General features: G+C 41.3%; 1 protein-coding gene across 3 annotated transcripts in view; it reads right to left on the reverse strand.

Annotated features, from left to right (window-relative positions):
* ubxn7 (UBX domain protein 7) overlaps positions 1-19,717 on the reverse strand; it is an 81,294-nt gene that overhangs the window by 37,966 nt on the left and 23,611 nt on the right. For all 3 annotated transcript variants that reach the window (XR_013886307.1, XM_080185300.1, XM_080185298.1), the window contains exons 3-5: positions 11,001-11,068; positions 10,148-10,213; positions 4,394-4,506 (exon numbers count right to left, since the gene is read on the reverse strand). Coding sequence is in view for 2 of the 3 variants with exons in the window: in XM_080185300.1 (XP_080041426.1) it covers positions 4,394-4,506; positions 10,148-10,213; positions 11,001-11,068 (247 nt within the window). In the remaining variant the exon portion in view is untranslated. The remainder of the gene's footprint in view (positions 1-4,393; positions 4,507-10,147; positions 10,214-11,000; positions 11,069-19,717) is intronic.

A 19,717-nucleotide genomic window follows, 5' to 3' on the forward strand; every position in this document is an offset into this window, starting at 1 on the left:
CAACCAGGGGGTCATAGTCTAAGGATAACCTTTTAGGACTGAAACGAGGAGAAATTTTTTCACCTAGTATGGTAAGCCTGTGCAATTCGCAACCACCGAAAGCAGTTGAGGCCAAAACATCATATGTTTTCAAGGAGTTAGATATAGCACTTGGGGCAAAAGGGATCAAAGGATATGGTGGGAAAGAGGTGGGATCAGGCTACTGAATTGGATAATTAGCCATGATCATACTGAATGGTAGAGCAGGGTCAAATGGTCTACTCCTGCTACTGAGATCTATGTTTCTATGATCTATGCTTCAAAAACAAAGCTTACTCAAGGTTTACTCCACTCAGTTAGGTGGGCATAAAAATCCCATAGCTTTATTCAGAAAAGAGCAGGGGATTTCACCTCAGTGTCCCGGCCAATATTTATCTTTCAAAGTGAAACCTTGCTATGTACAGATTGGTTGCCACAACTCCTATATTTGAAATTCCAAAGAACTTCAGTAGCAGTAAAGTGCTTTTGAATGTCATGACATCGTGAAAGATACTATATAAGTGCACATCTTTCTTCTGATTATCATAAAAATGAGTCAATATCTTGCTGCCAGTCACAACTAATTTTCAGGTAGATGCATCCAATTTCTCCATCTCCAAAGTCTCCTTTTTAAAACCAGGAAATAAAATTGGTTTTAACACTCCAGATGCCGATGCACCAAGGCCATGTATAATCATAAACTTGCCTCTTTTCATTTGTAAACTAGTCTTCCGTGTGCAGCCCAACATTTGGTTTTCTTTGCACCATGATAACATCCACAAATATAACATTATTTTAGTCCTCCAGTTTGTTCCCAGAGATGCCCATATCTTCTTCCAAATCTCATTCACTTTACTATTAAAAGCATTAAACCCCAGCTGTCATTTCTCCGTTTAAAACTCCAGCTGCTTCAAATCCTTCTGAGTCTATGAACATTGCTTCCATTTTGGCACTGGTTACAGGTGGCACCATCTGTACATTTAGTTATCTTTGGACAGATTTCAAGCTCAAAACCTAATAAAAATGTTGAACCGCCAAACTCAGCTGCTCGCACTAACAACCAAGGAACTAACACCTGACGTACTGCTGTCTTTCACAGTCATTCTATCAATTGCATACATTCTGTCGATCCTACAGGTGAGAACTGTAAACACACAGCAAAGTAAATAGGTTTTGTAGACTTTCCGCAGAACCATCCGGACAGGAGGGAATGAATGGAATTCATAACTTTGCAGCAGGATGCTGAGCTACCTTATTGTTAAGAGGGAAATTTTAGGGGTCGCACGGTAGCACAGTGGTTAGCACCGCTGCCTCACAGCACCAGGGACCCAGGTTCAATTCCCAGCTTGGGTCACTGTCTGTGTGGAGTTTGCACATTCTCCCCATGTCTGCCTGGACTTCTTCCGGGTGCTCCAGGGTCTCCTCCTACAGTCCAAAGATGTGCTGGGTAGGTGGATTGGACATGCTAAATTCTCCCTCAGTGTACCCAAACATGTGTGGAGTGTGGTGACTAGGGAATTTTCACAGTAACTTCATTGCAGTGTGAACGTAAGCTGACTCGTGACGAATAAATAAACTTTACTTTTGTGTCTTAGTGGTAGACCCATCATGAATAGACTTGTTGATAGTTGCTGGTTTATTTAAATATGTTGTCAAAAAAATAACATTGCTATTGCAGAATGTGCATCTCACTAGTGATGAGCAAGTTGTCCTCTGGTTTTTGCCCAAGTTCAGATCTTCATTGCCTTCTTGTCCCAAACTTTTGTCTGTATGTGATACAATTCATAATAAATATGCTGCTTGCTTTTAACATGTCACCAGTCAATCAGCTATTGAAGCTTTTTATTCCTCAGCAAGGACTTCCAACTCTTGTTCATCAATCTAGGCTTGGTGCTATTGCTCAATTAAGCCAATGGTTTTGGATACAACACTTCAAGGGGAATCACGGACACTCAATGGCTCTCACTTGCACACAACAGAATGATGAGCAACATAATTTTGGTGAACTGATGTAATGGTATCCATCTATCATGAGAGATGATGGATTGCGTAAAGGAGTTTGTCACTTCTGGAATGTGGCTGCAGAGGCTGCTTATGAGTGGCAATCCCATCTGTAGATAAATTGCATTGGTCCAACTGATATTATTTCACTTCCAGCAGGCTCTTTTTTTGGCTATCTAGTCATTTCTTTTGTTCTCTAGTTTTTCCATGCCCTTTCTGACTGCTTGTCACCAGGTAGTCCGGTCAGGAGAGAGGACTTTCCATGCATCGCCTCTGATCCCAGACAACTTGAAATCTCATTTGCAAACATCCTTTATCGTAGACTTCAGTGAACTGTGATTCCTGCATGCTCGTGTACTTTAATATTTGGCACCCTGTCTTGCCAGGAGATGTCCAATATTCTGAGATAGCAGAGGGAGAAACTGTTCAGTCAATTAGCTGTCCATGCCTTGCTACTGTAAAGGAGAATGCAAAGAACACAAGCCTGGTACACAGAGCATTGTATTTTTAGCTAGTTTCTTGTTGGCGCACAGTCAACTTCAATATGACAGCTATGGCCTTGGCAATTCCGGTGCTGATTTCAGCACTGAGGGACAGGTTCCTTATAATTGTTGATCCAAGATATGTGAAGTCATTGCCCTCCAAAGTAAGACTGTCGACGGACAGTCAATTAAGTAATGATACATCCAGTAATGTGCACCAAACGTAGTTCTGGCAATTCAGACATCCTGCAAATCCATCTCTCAGATGAGGTTATCTAGCAGGTGCCAGTAGACAGAGTGGGGTTAGATGCATGACCATATGTACTTACCTGGCGAACAAAAAGTACTGTTGAGTACTAGTTTTGTTCTATGTGCCTGTAAATATAACACCATTGGAATTCACAATTTTTATGTTTGGCCCAACCAGTTTAAGTTACTCCCCGCATGAGCACTAATTCTAATCCCATGTGACCATTCTGCTTCTATATCCGATCAACATTCTTTTAACATATAACAAACTTATTCTTAAAGACTAACACAGTTTCTGCTCCAAACTGAGATTGCTATTTCGAGATCTTCACAACCCTGGGTAAAAGAAGGTTGTCAGCTCTCCAAATCTCTTAAATTTAACCTCATATGTCTTTTCAATCTTGATCCTTAAATCACTGGAAACAATCGGTCCCTATGTACCCTGTTTTATACTTTCATCATTTTAAAATGCTCCATCAAATACCCTGTTTACCAGCTCTGTTTTAATGAAAACAGCCTCATACCATTGTAACAAGTGTAAAAGAATATTTATTCATTCTGCATTTAAACTGTATCTGAATTGGCAGTGCTTAATGGGGTGAAGGTAAGAGGATCTTTAATTATAGACAACAAAAATTTAGACCTATACTTTAAAGATTTGCAGGTTATATTATAAGATTTTAAAATCCTGAGGGGAAGGCCACCTGCCCCAGGAAACAAGTGGGAGCTTGCACTAAATAATCTTCTGGCTCCACCTAGAGTACTATGTACAACTTGAATCATTGTACCATGATAGGAACATCTTAGTTTTGTAAATGGGCAGCCAAATTACTTTTTCAGAATAGACAACTTAGAGAAACAGCTTTGGAAAACGTGAACATTCACACAGAGTAAGTGGCTACATTATATGGCGGTATTCAAGCTTCGAAGGGTGTGACTAAAACCAAGAAACAATATAGATACTACATGCAATTGAGAAGTGAGACACAGTAATGTGGTAGTTCTTAAACCTTTAAGGCCAACATGATTCTGTGTATTCCTAATATTGACAATCACTGTAATCAAAACCATTTTTATGATGCTCCTTTGAGGTGCTGTGTAACATTTTTTCACATTAAAATGTTCTATTTTCAAGTTGGTATTGTCTAAAATGTTACTTTTTTCCCCTCCAAAATAAACCTTAATGTAATTAATGCACTTAACCAGTGAAAGGAAACCAAAATCTGATAGTACATTTAGAAGCCATCATAAACATGAAGATAAATATACCGTACTATATGGTACTTCAATAACAAATAACAGAATGAATGCACAGAATACCACCCAGGTAGGAACTCTAAGAGTTCATATACTCAAAATGCCACTGCTGGGCATGTCATCGGGAGGAACAAGAGGAAGTCAGCAGCTTACTGTTTTGCGTTGAAATCAACATCTGATGGAGGGCTCTCAAAAGACTTGTGCATTAAACAAGACAATACTGAATTTAAGCAAGCAAGTGTGCAGTAATCAAATAATTAGTTACATGACTATACTGGGAAGAAAATACTATAAAAAGAAATATTACTGCCCCTGCATCTCCATAATAAGTTCACTCTGTTCCTGTAATTGTTACTCTAATCATTAGCTCCATTCCCAATCCTCACCGTTTCAAAGCTGCCTTTGTGCATTAAGTCTATGGGTGGTCTGAAGAGGTCTGCCAGAGTGGTCAGCTTCTTGTCCACTGGACCACCATTTCGCAGCTCCTGCTCCTGTCTGACTGTAAACACAGTACCAGAGAATGTTAGTGCATACATTTACGGTCTACACTCTGTACACAGAAAACAGTTAGCAGAGTGTCTTAAACCTCCAATAAAGAGGTGTTTCAATAACACCATAAAGAAAGTGAAGCAGAACAGTTTGCAATATTCCAGTTAATCATCATCATGTAATACATTTCTACCCATTTCTTTAAATGTTCTGTTTTTCCATGACACAATTTTTCATTTTGTGATTAGTAACCTTTGCCATTTAGGATTTCAAATGAACTTCCACTCTTTCCACTTTATGAATATTTTCTCGAAAAACATTCAGGGTAGGTGCATCAAGACCAATGAACTTTAAAGTTAAATTGATTGTTAATTGCTCCAAGTATATTCTGGGTTAGAATAATCATGTATCTGTATAATACAGTAGCTCTCTCTCTTTGTCCTATTAAACCAAGTCATGACAGGAATCACCTCCCTCTCTGAGTAATCCTGTAACCATCATTACAATTTTCCTTGCAGTGCAACCACGCAGCTGATTTTTGCTTGCCATGTTACTAATGACCCAATTTCATAAAAGTAACGATTTAATATACAAAGTTCCTAGCCTGCATTTAATTAAACTTAGGGAAGGGGAGAAAGAAAAAAAGTCAAGAGCTCGAATATAATGTAACAAAATCAGGAAATTTAAGGGAATGACATCTACAAGGTTTTTCTTTCAGATATTTAGATTCAAGGCCCCTTATCTACTTGGAAAGACTGCAAGAAAAGCTATGGCCTAGATTTTGTGATGTGGGTATGCCGGCGTTGGACTGGCGTAAACACAGTAAAAAGTCTGACAACACCAGGTTTTAGTCCAACCTATTTATTTGATAATATACTCACAAGCTTTCGAGGGACACCCTCTTCGTCAGGTGAATGGAGAGTTCTGGCCTCAGACAGAGCATATAAAGCACAGACAGTTTAGAGATTACTGATTAGAATGCGAATCCTTACACCTAACCTGCTGTTCAAGACCTGAAGTGGCTGATAATGTGAGTGGAAGGAGCACTGATCACAGTTTAAAGAGATGTGTATTGTCTCCAGACAGTACAGTAAGTGAGGTTTTGCAAACCCAGGCAAGTCACGGGGATTACAGATAGTGCGACATGAACCCAAGATCCCTGTTGAGACCGTCCTCATGTGTGCGCAACTTGGCTATCAGTCTCTGTTCAGCGACTCTGCGCTGTCGTGTGTCATGAAGGCCGCCTTGGAGAATGCTTACCCGAAGGTCAGAGGCTGAATGCCCGTGACCACTGAAGTGTTCGCCAACAGGAAGGGAACAGTCTTGCCTGGTGACTGTCGAGCGATGTTCATTCATCCGTTGTCGTAGCGTCTGCATGGTCTCCCCAATGTACCATGCTTCGGGACATCCTTTCTTGCAACGTATCAGGTAGACAATGTTGGCCGAGTTGCAAGAGTTCTTGCAACTCGGCCAACATTGTCTACCTGATACGTTGCAAGAAATGTTGGCCGAGTTGCAAGAACTCTTGCAACTCGGCCAACATTGTCTACCTGATACGTTGCAAGAAAGGATGTCCCGAAGCATGGTACATTGGGGAGACCATGCAGACGCTACGACAACGGATGAATGAACATCGCTCGACAGTCACCAGGCAAGACTGTTCCCTTCCTGTTGGCGAACACTTCAGTGGTCACGGGCATTCAGCCTCTGACCTTCGGGTAAGCATTCTCCAAGGCGGCCTTCATGACACACGACAGCGCAGAGTCGCTGAACAGAGACTGATAGCCAAGTTGCGCACACATGAGGACGGTCTCAACAGGGATCTTGGGTTCATGTCGCACTATCTGTAACCCCCGTGACTTGCCTGGGTTTGCAAAACCTCACTTACTGTACTGTCTGGAGACAATACACATCTCTTTAAACTGTGATCAGTGCTCCTTCCACTCACATTATCAGCCACTTCAGGTCTTGAACAGCAGGTTAGGTGTAAAGATTCGCATTCTAATCAGGAATCTCTAAACAGTCTGTGCTTTATATGCTCTGTCTGAGGCCAGAACTCTCCATTCACCTGACGAAGAGGGTGTCCCTCGAAAGCTTGTGAGTATATTATCAAATAAATAGGTTGGACTAAAACCTGGTGTTGTCAGACTTTTTACTAGATTTTGTGGTCAGCAGCGAGGATGTGAGCTCGCCAATCATTACTTTCAACTTTCCCAGAACCTTTACACTGCAAATTGCAGTAGTTAAGAACTGAATCAGTCCAGCAGTTTCTACAGAGGATCTGGGGCATGTGTGAATAAAGCAAAGCAATGGCATATCTCAGATTGAAGAATCATCACTGAGACACTAAATCCAAATTTGGCTGTAATTTAGGATGTTTGATTCAATGCAAGATCAATCACTAAAAGCAAAAAAAAAGGGAGATGGAGAAAAACCCTTTAAGTCTGAAAGAACACGAGTTCACACTTGTACAAGTACATCTTCAATGTCAGAAATTGGTTGACAGTAATTAAAAATTGCCATGCTGTTAAAAACTCATTTATACCTGAATGGACAAGCCCTAATCTTTTCTGGCCAATTTAATAGGTTAAGCAACTCAACATCACACCATTGCATTCATTTGACTGCCAAATGCTGACCAGCCAGCCATGCCCACATCCCACGAATGAATAAAACTCAGGTGGAGTGAAACTTGTCTAAAAGCAGAGAAACTTCATGATTTCCATGTTTAACTGTACACATGTCAGGAGCTGTAGTCCAATTTATTCCTGAACAACTGAATACTGAAAACATCTCCATGACTTGCACCGCAAAATCATTAAACTATCAAGATCAAATGTAGATCTGGTACATCACAATTCACAAGAGGTGTTAGAATTTGAACTGTCATCTGATTTTACTTCAAAGGACCTTTAAATTTTATTTATAGAAGTTAAATATTTAAATGCCAATGATCATAAATAGCTACATGCTCAATCTGAATAATCATGTTTGGACCTCTTCCAAATTAGGGCAGTCTGGGATTGTCCGAAAAATTTGAAGAGGCAGTTAAGAGTCCACTGACTTTCAGTAGAACTAGAAGAGCCCGCCCATGGTACATCAGTACGGGCCTAGATCCTGCATCCTGATGCTTTTTCACTGTCATCCTATTATTCGCATTTTGAACCAGTCATTTCTGGGAACTTGATGTCCAATTCAACAATCCAACTAATATTCCTTAGATCAATTTTCTGCCTGATTTCCCTACTCTAAGTAAATGTATGCTGTGTTGAAAAGAACATTTAAATCATACCTTCAAGCCAAAATCACTATCTACTCTCTCCAACAATCATCCTGGCTATCGACGGAAAACAGACGAATTTGCTAAAACAATGGAGGAGAACCCAGTGTGGACTGGGGCACTTATATCTCGAGCAATAATTTTAGAATTACATAGATGTACAACACAGAAACAGGCCTCTAACCCAAATGATCCATGCTCCAGACAAGCCTCCTCTCCTCATTACTGCATCTCACCCAATCAGTATATGATTGTATTCTTTGTGTGTGCTTATCTAGCTTTTACCTGAAATGCAGTCCAGCACCTCAAATGTATACCTTACCTAGGAACTATCACTACAGTTGGAGACATCCAACTAAATATGGCCCACTTTTCAGAAATTAAGAAGTCTCACAACACCAGATTAAAGTCCAACCAGTTTATTTGATCGTGGTTGGACTTTAACCTGGTGTTGTGTGACTTCTTACTGTGTTTATCCCAGTCCAACGCTGGCATCTCCACACCACTTTTCAGAAACTCAGGGACTGCTCTCATGTTTGAAGCAATGTTCAATCATCACTATACACTTGCACCATATGTCCCAACTCAGTCCTTTCACTTCATAGTTCTGCTAACTTAGCAAAGACTATCTTGTACATTAATAATAATTCAGCATTTATACTGCAGGTAAGTCCAGCCTGTTGATAAACAGAATGCAATGGTACAATTTCCACTCAATTAGGGAAACCATCTGTTGTGAGGGGGAGTGCAAATCTTATGGTCTTACAAAATTACACTTGACAAATTTGCTAGAACTAGGATTCTGAAATTAGCTGTCCATGCAGACTCCAGACCCAATACTTACATGTTTGGTATCAGGATCAAAGTGTCAAAGTAGACAAATCAGTAATTATGTTTCCACCTCAACCGATTTTTTAAATTTGATTTATTATTGTCACATGTATTAGTATACAGTGAAAAGAATCGTTTCTTGCGCGCTATACAGACAGGGCATATCGTTCGTAGAAAAAGAATCAGAAGAGTGCAGAAATAGTGCCACAGTTATAGCTAGGGTGTGCAGAAAGATCAACTTAATACAAGGTAGGTTCATTCAGCAGCAAGGAAGAAGCTGTTCTTGAGTCGGTTGGTATGTGACCTCAGACTTTTGTATCTTTTTCCCGACAGAAGAAGGTGGAAAAGAGAATGTTGGGATGCATGGGGCCCTTAATTATGCTGGCTGCTTTGTCGAGCCAGTGAGAAGTGTAGACAGAGTCAGTGGATAGGAGGCTGGTTTGAGTGATGGATTGGACTACATTCACGACCTTCTGTAGTTTCTTGCGATCTTGGGCAGAGCAGGAGCCAGACCAAGCTGTGATACAGCCAGAAAGAATGCTTACTATGGTGTATCTGTAAAAATTGGTGAGAATTGTAGCTGACATGCTAAATTTCCTTAGTGTTCTGAGAAAGTAGAGGCATTGGTGGGCTTTCTTAACCAAAACTACTGTGTTTACCATACTTTCTGAAGTGATAAAATGAAGTTTACATACGGGGCTATGACAGGTGAAAACCTTACCGATCTTTGTTGTTACATTGATTGGACATGCAAATTGGACTCACTTGCTCCTCCAGTGGCAACAAACCAAAATGTGATTGAGTGCAACTATAATCATATCTAACACAGTGTCCTTTGAAACAAAATTTCTGTTCAAAATAGAAAGTAGTACTGCTGTCCAGCAGAAGGAAAGATGTAAGGAAACATTTGTGGTAGTAAACCTAATTGGAAGCATGTTTGGTAAGACCACAGATGCATAGTTTAGACATCCGGCTCCCATGACCTTTCTGCTCAGTGTGAAAAACACCCGATGCAGAACACGCAGTGCTCAGTAGCCAGGAACCAACCAGCAATCCAGTGGTACTACTTCGGTCTGGATTCTATTTCCTATGAAGAAAAAGTTTTTTTTAACTCTTGTTAAGCTCCCACTTCTGCAGGCTCAAGAATAAACACAAAATGTTTGGCATCTTCCAGCCCCTTTGTTTCACATAACAATGCCCACATGGGCCAATTCTGGCAAATTTGTTAAAGAACAGACAGACAATTTATTAATTATATCTTAAATACACAGGTGGTGGGGATTTACTTGAGTCCCCACTAAATAGACAGAGTCCAAAACTGTGGTTATTAAAACTGTAGGCGTATGCTTGTAATGTCTATCTCCATAAATAAATATCAGTGTGAATGACTACCTGATTTTCTGGAATAGAGCATGGGAGCAGAGAACGATTATTGAAAGATGAAAATTAGAAGTATTTTATCATCTTCCTACATTGTATGGAAAAGTGAAATTTCCTTCTCATATCAGTTCCCTCTTAAAATAATACTAAGAATACTCACTTGTTTCAGTCTGGAAGTCTCTGAATCCATCAAATATGGAACGTGCGGGTCTCCGTCGTTTAGGAGCTGTGGAGCACACAACAGTGTTTACTGTGCATCAAAAACTACAAGCTCATAAACAACATTTAAAGCTTGATTGTAAAATTAATCTGTTAGTTCTGATGGTCACTGTGAGGCAACCACAGCAAATTAAGTCTTTTGTTTTCCCCACAGCAGTGTAGAATCCTTGAAATGACTGGTCCACAGAGAACAGTATTTGAATAAAGAAAAAGCTATTTCTGCGTTTCAATGACCCTGTCCCTCATATTAAACCAATAGACAATCTCTTGTGCCATGGCATATGAAATGTGCTGACAAAAGCCTCTCAAGGTCAAATAGGGTGAAAGGGCAAGGTAATAAACGGACCAAGGCTCGTGGGGAGAGGGAGAGGAATGGGAAAGAAACCAAAAGAGGAAATGCTGGAAAATCTCAGCAGGTCTGGCAACATCTCTAAGAGGAGAAAGGAGCTCACGTTTTGAGTCCAGATGGCCCTGTGTCAAAGCTCAAGTGGGAAAGAGATAGGTGGAGCAAGCAGCTCAGAGGAAGACGGGTGGCAGAGGAATTGCTGGTCAATCACCTGACTTGGTTGAGAGATGTTTTAGGAGACACTCAGGAGATGATAGAACACTACATAAATACAACTTTTTTTTTTACAGTATAATGTAAATCATCCAAATTACAACCGACACAAATATGAGCATTTGGGTGGATTTACCTGTAGATAAACTACATCAGACACAGACAGCAATTGTGTTCCTGTTACATAGAGGTAAGAGACTGATAGTTTAGGGAAATATTGTTTGCAACACCTTACCACCAAATAAAGGTTCAGGTTCCACCAGGATTTCTTGCTTTTGTGGAATCGGAGCTCTCACTTCATCCCTGAAATGATGTAAAATGAACAAGCATCACACTGAGGAAGAAACTGTTGCATCCATTAGCCTCGGTTCAAGATTAACAAAACTCAAAGGCCAAGACCAGGAATACTTTAGCTAAAATTGTTATTATACGACGACTACCATTGAGTAGTGAATATTTCTCAGATATCAAAACATATCTGTTGTTATCCTGCATCTGCTTCCAGGTCAGAACTATAAATCCATGTGCAATACCTGTGATTGAATACAAGGTTAAGTGAACCTTGTGCTGTTCCATTATGCTGATAGTTTGCTACTTCATGCGACCTCTGAAGAGCACAGCAAGGATAATTTGATGCTTACCATGATTTTTGTGCCAAACCAAAAATCCTTCAAGTCAAATTCTTTCCTTCAGTTCTATCCTGATCAGAGTATTTCCGGTCTAACATGGAATAAGGTAAGATAGTGGCATTGTGGTAACATCACTGGACTAATAATAATCTAGAGACCTAGACTAAATTAAAAAATTATAATTCTGGAATTGAAAGCTAATCTCAATAATGGTGACCATAATCAGCTTCCTTCAAGGAAGGAGAAAGGACGGACTTTGCTAGCGATGCTCACATCCCAAAGAAAAAAGAGTAAGGCGGTAATATAAAAGCAAAATACTGCAAATGCTACAAGAACATAAGAACATAAGAAATAGGAGCAGGAGTAGGCCATCTGGCCCTTCGAGCCTGCCCCGCCATTCAATAAGATCATGGCTGATCTGTCGTGGCTCAGTTCCACATTTCCGCCCTCTCCCCATAACCCTTAATCCCCTCTCTTATCAAAAACCCATCAACCCGCTTCTTAAAAATATTTAGCGAGGTAGCCTCCACCACTTCAAAGGGCAGAGAATTCTAGAGATTCACCACCCTTTGAGTGAAGAAGTTCTTCCTCAACTCCGTTCTAAACCGCCCCCCCTTTATCTTGAGGCTGTGCCCCCTAGTCCTACTGTCCTTTCTGAGCGGGAAGAGTCTCTCCAACTCTATCCTATCCATCCCATTCATCATCTTATACGTCTCAATGAGATCTCCCCTCATTCTTCTAAACTCTAACGAGTACAAGCCTAGTTTATTCAGCCTCTCCTCATAGCTCAACCCCCTCAACTTCGGCATCAGCCTAGTAAACCTCCTCTGCACTCCCTCCAAGGCCAAAATATCCTTGCGTAAGTACGGCGCCCAAAACTGCACACAGTACTTCAGCTGCGGCCTCACCAATGCCCTATATAGCCGCAGCAAAACCTCCCTACTTTTATATTCAATCCCCCTCGCTATGAAGGCCAGCATCCCATTAGCCTTCCTGACCACCTGCTGCACCTGCAAGCTGGGTTTTTGCGACTCATGCACAAGGACCCCGAGGTCCCTCTGCACCGTCGCCTGCTGCAGTTTTTCTCCACGTAAGTAATAATCCTTCCTACCATTATTCCTACCAAAGTGTACCACCTTGCACTTGCCAACATGAAATTCCATTTGCCAGTTCCTGGCCCATTCGCCCAGCCTATCTAGATCCTTCTGCAGACTCTCCACACCCTCCGCACAATTTGCCTTTCCACCAATCTTGGTGTCATCAGCAAATTTCGACACCATACACTCGGTTCCCTCCTCCAGATCATCTATATAAATATAGCTGAGGCCCCAGCACCGACCCCTGAGGCACTCCACTAGTCACCAACAAGTCTAAAATAAAAACCAAAAATGCAGGAAATGCTCATCAAGTCTGGCAATATCTGTGGAGAGAGAAAGACAGAACATTTGAGATGTGACCCTTCTGTTGACAGACCTGTTGCATTTCCAACATGTTTTGTTTTGTTGAGGAAATCAGCATTGAAACTCATTCTGGAAAACACAGTGGGCAAGTTCAGCATTTTGCAGTGGGATTAGAGTGACCAACTATTCTTTATTTTACAGTATTTTTTTGCATTCCAGTGCAGTGTACGTCTCAGACTGCATGATACCGGGATGCTATTTGTCCAGTAACTTGGACCCTGACATTTCTCCCATATGTAGCACTTATTCCTACCCCATTTTATAGAATCCCTATAGTGCAGGCATTTAGCCCATCTAGTCTGCGCCGACTCTCCAACACAGCATTTTACCCAGGCCCACCCCCTTGCCCTATCCCCATAATCCCACATAATTACCTCGCTAATCCCCCTAATATATGCACCTTTGGACACTAATGAGCAATTTTGCAATTCTTGTCTGTTCCTGGAGCTCCAGCAGCCTCTGCTGGCCCCCATTAGTACAGGCTTCTGTGGCAAGCTGTCTCTTAATTTTCTTTGTGAAGTTTGGTCACTGTGATTAGGACAGCATATGGGTCTGTCCATGGAAAAGGACAAGGCACAATCAAATGTAAAAATATTTAGAAGACTTTGGAATAACAAATTGGTTAAATGCAATGAACACATGACAACTGAAATGTAACACAAAGAAATATGATATGGTAGATTTTGACAGAGAAATGATGGAAGGAAATAACAAATGGTACAACTTTAAAGGTCATGTAGGATCAGAGACATTTCGGGGGGTGTATGTATTACAAATCTTTGAAGATGGCAGGACTAATTGAGAAGGCTATTAAAAAGCATGTCGGATTACTAATTGAGGCACAGAGTGCAAAAGTGAGGAAGTAATTCAGGAAACACGGCTTAGGCCTTTGCTGAAGTATTTTGTTCAATTCTGAGCACCAACTTTAGGAAGATATCAAAGCCTCGAGGGGGTGCAGAAAACATTTACTAAAAAAGCACCAATGGTGGCAGTATTCAGTTATGCAAAGAGATAGGGAAAGCTGGGGTAATTCTCCTTAAAGCAGAAGAGGTAAGAGGAGACTGACGGATTTGTTCAAAATGATGAACATTTCCAAAAGAGTTGACAAAGTGCCTCCAGTGGCAGTTAAGTCACCAGATTTAAAGGTTGACAGAAGAACCAGTAGCCAGATGAGATTTTTTTTTCAACAGAACAAGTTGTGATGATTTGGAACGCATTGCCAGGAAGAGAAGCAGAAGCTGATTCAACAGTTACATTCAAACAGGGATTGGATAAATATTTGAAGAGAAAAATATACAGAACAAAGGTTTAAGAGTGAGGAACTGGGATTAATTAAGAACCAGCGCAGTTCTTAATTAACTAAGAGGTCTCTTCCTGTGCAGTTATCATTCTACGATTCCAAGGCTGTCTCTAACTAACTCTTCTCATTACATAGGCCATTTCTATTTGTCCACTTTTTTAAAAAAATCACTAGCACCAATTATACTCAAGGGCTCTCACATCCTTAAAGCTCTAGGTGGTTCTCCAGCTGCAGCCAACTTATTTACCATCAAGCAGAAGTTCTCAGTTTGGCCAATATCCAATGTTCTTTATCCTGGTCCCTCTTTCAAAAGTGAGGCAAGTTTCCCGGACTGGATCCTGCCATTCACATCTCCTCTAGATATTTTTTGTTTATTTATTTATTCCATTACCACTTCCTTTGGCCTTGCACCATGAAACCTTTTGCCAGTTAATCTCTTCTTCCTTCCACTTTATCACAGAACTTCCCTTTTGTTCTTTTTCCCACTTTCCCCACATACCCTTGCTCAAATATGTGACATCTCTAACTTTTCTGATAAAAGGTCATTGATTTGAAATATTAACTCTGTTTCCCAGATGCTGCCGGAGCTGCTGAGTATTTGCAGCATTTTGTTTTTACATTAGTCAATTTCCCTTGTTGGCCCTGCACACTCTGACAAATACCTGTTCGTATATGTTAACCTAGTACGTGCTGTAGACTGGCATTTTATATTTACTGCACTCACGGAAAACATTCTTAAATTAGTCCACATGTCTACATTCTGTAATCCAAGAACTGAAAGCAATTATAAGGCAAGACAAAGCAGGCTAGGCATCATTGAGCAAAAGGCAACTAGTCCAGTCAATCCTTGCCATGAGGCAGAAATCTCACAACCAAAAAACAAAAGTTGCCCATCCCAAGCCATAATCAGAGGTATCAGCACCACTGCCAGCTCATGCTTGCAGAATAGTTGATTCCAAGGCAGGGGAGTCTGAGTTAATGAGATTTATTTTACAGATGTTCTTGTATTTCAGAGATCATGTTGACTCCTAGAAGTTACTAAATTATGAGATGCACTGAGAAATCTTTGGGTACAAAGCATTTTCTAAAGCATAAACATTAAGTAAGTCACTTTAATTCAGGTGACAGACATCAACTTTCCTGATAAAGACATATACTGCAAGAATAGATGTGGTTCACAAGCCCAAATAAAAGCAATAGCTTGCATCATTGTACTTAGATTTTTATTCTAAATCTTTCTAAAGACTACCATGGGCATTCCTCAGAATGATGTTTGCAAGCACACGTTATGCAGTGTCAAAGAAGAACAAATTTGTTCCATAGAAACCAGACAAAATGAACTAAGTACTGTGATTTATAGTAAGTTGGTTATGTATGAAACCTGCATCTCAAGTGTGGAAATTATCTACGTTTCCCAAACAAATGTGAGTTGTTTGCTGTCTTTTTACATTACAATAATGGAATTTTAAGAATAAAAGTCAAATAGCGGAAATAAATCTAAACCAAGACTATGGAGGTCCTTCCAGCCCAAACCAGAACAAGAGGAATCAGAGCTTATGTAAATTGATGTCAAGCTCAGATAATTAGAAGCAGCACAGAATGATGTTGGGCAGAGCTAGCCATGTTACAAGAGTACAAGAGACACAGTATGAGTACAAACAGGTTCCATGGGTAGTATCAGTTAATTCTGACCATCCATAGGCTCAACATTCACCTTGCCCATTTTCAATTGACTAGTCTTTAGGGCCTTTCCTTAATCACCAGGGAGTCAGTTAGCTCAGCTGGTTTATGATGCAGAGCAATGCAAACAGTGCGGATTCAATTTGCATACTGAGATTATTCATGAAGGCTCCACCTTCTCAACTTACCCCCTACTTGAGGTGTGATGATCCTCAGGTTAAAATCACCACCGGTTAGTTCTCTCTCTCTCTAAGGGGAGAGCAAACGATGGTCATCTGGGACTATGGCGACTTTATCTTTGGTGAAGATCCATGTCAGAAATTGAAGCCACGTTTTTCTGAATTCTTCACCATGCATATGCAGCTGCTTCTTGCTGCCATGACATCTTACACCACTTATGCAAAATGGGGCAGATCCAAAGCAAAGGGAGTTTTCTACTTGCTTAAATCTTTCAACGCAAATCTTCACCAGCCATGCTGTGGATATTCTTTTATAGGCTGCTTCAACTTGCCAAATGCTCCACACACACACTAAAGGTGACAAACTACTTGAAGCTACTTTCGCTACTAACTTTATGGGAAATCACCAAAAGTCCAGCTGGCAGAATTGTTTAGCTCATGGATGGCCTTATGATCAATCTGTCTCAGAATTTGTATGGGACTGTAAATATTCCAGTGGGATACAGCAGATTATGCATGGCCCAATGAACATGTAGCGTTAACTCTGTTTCTGCCCTGATAGGTGCGGACGGACCTGCTGCGTTTTTCCAGCGTCCTCTGTTCGTCTTCACCAGTACACCAGCTAGGCTCAATTGGCTGCATGCTTGCCCCAATCAGAAGGGCAAAGTTCAATTTTATTCCAGGACTTGAGCACAATGTACGTCCATTGACACTTCAGTGCCGTACCAAAGGGGTGCTGCAATATTGGAGGTCCTGATTAGAAGTCAAATCAAGGCACTGTGTGCCTCTTCAAATGAACATAAAAAAGTCCCATGATGTTATTTGAAGAACAAGAGTCTCTTTTGAGATTCTAGTTATCATTTATTTCTCCATCAAAAACAAATTTAGGTATTTAGATCACTGCTGGAATCTTGCTATGTGCAATTTGACTGTCTACACAATGTGATGATTGTGTGCCTTTAAGGGATATATGCTTATCATGATTTTTGCAAGTGGTATGTTTAGAATTCAGATCCATTTTGAAGAATGCTGATTTGTCTACAATATTTTTTTAATTTGCTAGCTGAGAGAAAAGGATAAATAAGTACCTGGGATGTTTGTTTTAAGCTGAGTTAATGCATCTGTGTTTACTTAGGTTCCTCCTGAGGTTTCAGAGTATAGTTTTATTAGGTTGATTGACAAGGATAGAGTCATGTGCTTAATGGGATGAGGTAAGTTTATGGGGGAAAAGACAGTTTCTCTTTCATTTTAAAACAAGCAGTTACTGGCTGGTTCTTAAAGAAGCAAGACATTTTTTTCTGTCTGTCTCTGACAGAAAGTGTCTGAGAGCTCAGCCAGCAACTCGAGTACAAGTAAGTAAGCCTGTGTTTTGCTAACAGATTTTGAAGGAGGATTTTAAGGCTGTAAGAGAAATATTGCTTAAACTAGAATTCACAGGGATAGTTTAGCAGCTAAGAATTATGTCTGAAGTGTTCGCCAACAGGAAGGGAACAGTCTTGTCTGGTGATTGTTGAGCGGTGTTCATTCATTTGTCGTCGTAGCATCTGCACACAGTCTCCCCAATGTACCATGCCTCAGGACTACCTTCCTGCAGCGCATCAGGTGGACAACATTGGCCGAGCCGCAAGAGTACGTACCTTATACCTGGTCGATGGTATTCACACGTGAGATGATGGCACCTGTGTCAATGATTATGCATGTCTTGCAGAGGTTGCTGTGGCAAGGTTGTGTGGTATCATGGTCGCTGTTCTCCTGAAGACTGGGTAGTTTGCTATGGACAATGGTCTGTTTGAGGTTGTGTGGTTGTTTGGAGGCAAGTAGTGGAGGTGGCCTTGACAAAATGTTTGTCTTCATTGATGACATGTTGAAGGCTCCGGAGAAGATGTTGCAGCTTCTCCGCTCTGGGGATGTATTGGACAATGAAGGGTACTCTGTTCACCGTGTCCCATGTTTGTCTTTTGAGGAAATCGGTGTGGTTTTTCGCTGTGGTGCATCGGAACTGTCGCTCGATGAGTTGAGTACCATATCCTGTTCTTATGAAGGCATCTTTCAGCATCTGTAGCGATCCTCCTTACCTGAGCAGATCCTGTATACAAGGAGGGCTTGTCTGCAGGGGATGGCTTCTCTAACGTGTTTAGGATGGAATCTGGAGAAGTGAAGAATCATGAGGTGTCTGTGGGCTTGCAGTACAATGAAGTGCTGAGGTGACTGTCCTTGATGGAAATGTGTGTCCAAGAGTACAACCGGTTCTGGAGAGAAATCCATGGTGAAGTCTGATGGTGGGACAGACCTTCTTGATGTCATCATATAGTTGTTTCAGTGATTGTTCATCATGAGTCCAAAGGAAGAAAATGGCATTGATGTATCTCATGTATAGCATCAATTGAAGGTCCTGCGCAGCGAAGAAGTCTTGTTCGAACCTGTGCATGAAGATGTTAGCACATTGAGGTGCAAATTTGGTCCCCGTGGCTGTTCCATGTGTCTGGATGAAGGACTGATTGTTGAAGATGAAGACTTTGTGGTCCAGGATGAAACGGATGAGTTGTAGAATTGCATCTGGAGATTGGTAGTTGTTAGTGTAGAGTACTGAGGCAGTTGCAGCAATGCTGTAGTCGTGGAGGATGCTGGTGCAGAGTGCCGAGATGTCCATTGTGACGAGAAGCGCTCCTGGTTCGACTGCTCCATGTGTGCTGAGTTTCTGTCAGAAATCCGTAGTGTCGTGACAGAAGCTGGGGGTTCTCTGTACAATGGGTTTCAGGATGCCCTCGATGTAGCCAGAGAGGTCCTCACACAGAGTCCCATTGCCTGGTGTGAGAATACGGCCGGGCATATTGGCCTTGTGTATCTTCAAGAGGCAGTAGAAATCTCCAATGTGGGGAGTACGTGGGATGAGATACCTTTGGGCCTAAGCAGCTAGTGGACATTTCCACCACCTCAGTGTGTCAGAAGATGACATGCTGATTCCACTTCCTTAGTTTGGCTTTACTAACACTGAAGAAGTCGACTGAATGTACAGTCGGCTTAAAATGACCCATGTGCACAACAACTAGATAATGGGTTAGAGGAGCAAATCTCATGTGAGAACACCATCCATCAGGTATACGGCACATACTCTTGCAACTCGGCCAACACTGCCTATCTAATACACTGCAGGAAAGGATGTCGCAAAGCACAGGACATTGGGAAGACCATGCAGACGCTACAACAACGGATGAATGAACACCGCTCGACAATCACCAGGCAAGACTGTTCCCTTCCTATTGGCGAACACTTCAGCGGACACAGACATTCAGCCTCTGATCTTCAGATAAACGTTCTCCAAAGCAGCCTCCACGACACACAACAGCGCAGAGTCACTGAGCAGAAACTGATAGCCAAGTTCCGCACACAGGGACGGCCTCAACCGGGATCCTGAGTTCATGTCACACTATCTGTAACCCCCATGACTTGCCTGAACTTGCAACATTTCACTCACTGTCCTGTCTGGAGACAATACACATCTCTTTAACCTATGCTTAATGCTATCTCCACTCACACTGTCTGCAACTTAAAGACTTAAATAGCAGATTAGCTGTAAAGACTTACATTCTAATCAGTATTCTGTAAACCATGTGTGCCTTTATATGCCCTGTTTCTGATCAGAACTCTCCACTCACCTGATGAAGGAACAGCGTGTTCCAAAAGCTAGTGGCGTTTACTATCAA

Source organism: Carcharhinus amblyrhynchos, chromosome 3 (genome assembly GCF_965287045.1).
Source record: "Carcharhinus amblyrhynchos chromosome 3, sCarAmb.v2.hapA, whole genome shotgun sequence".
NCBI lineage: Eukaryota > Metazoa > Chordata > Chondrichthyes > Carcharhiniformes > Carcharhinidae > Carcharhinus > Carcharhinus amblyrhynchos.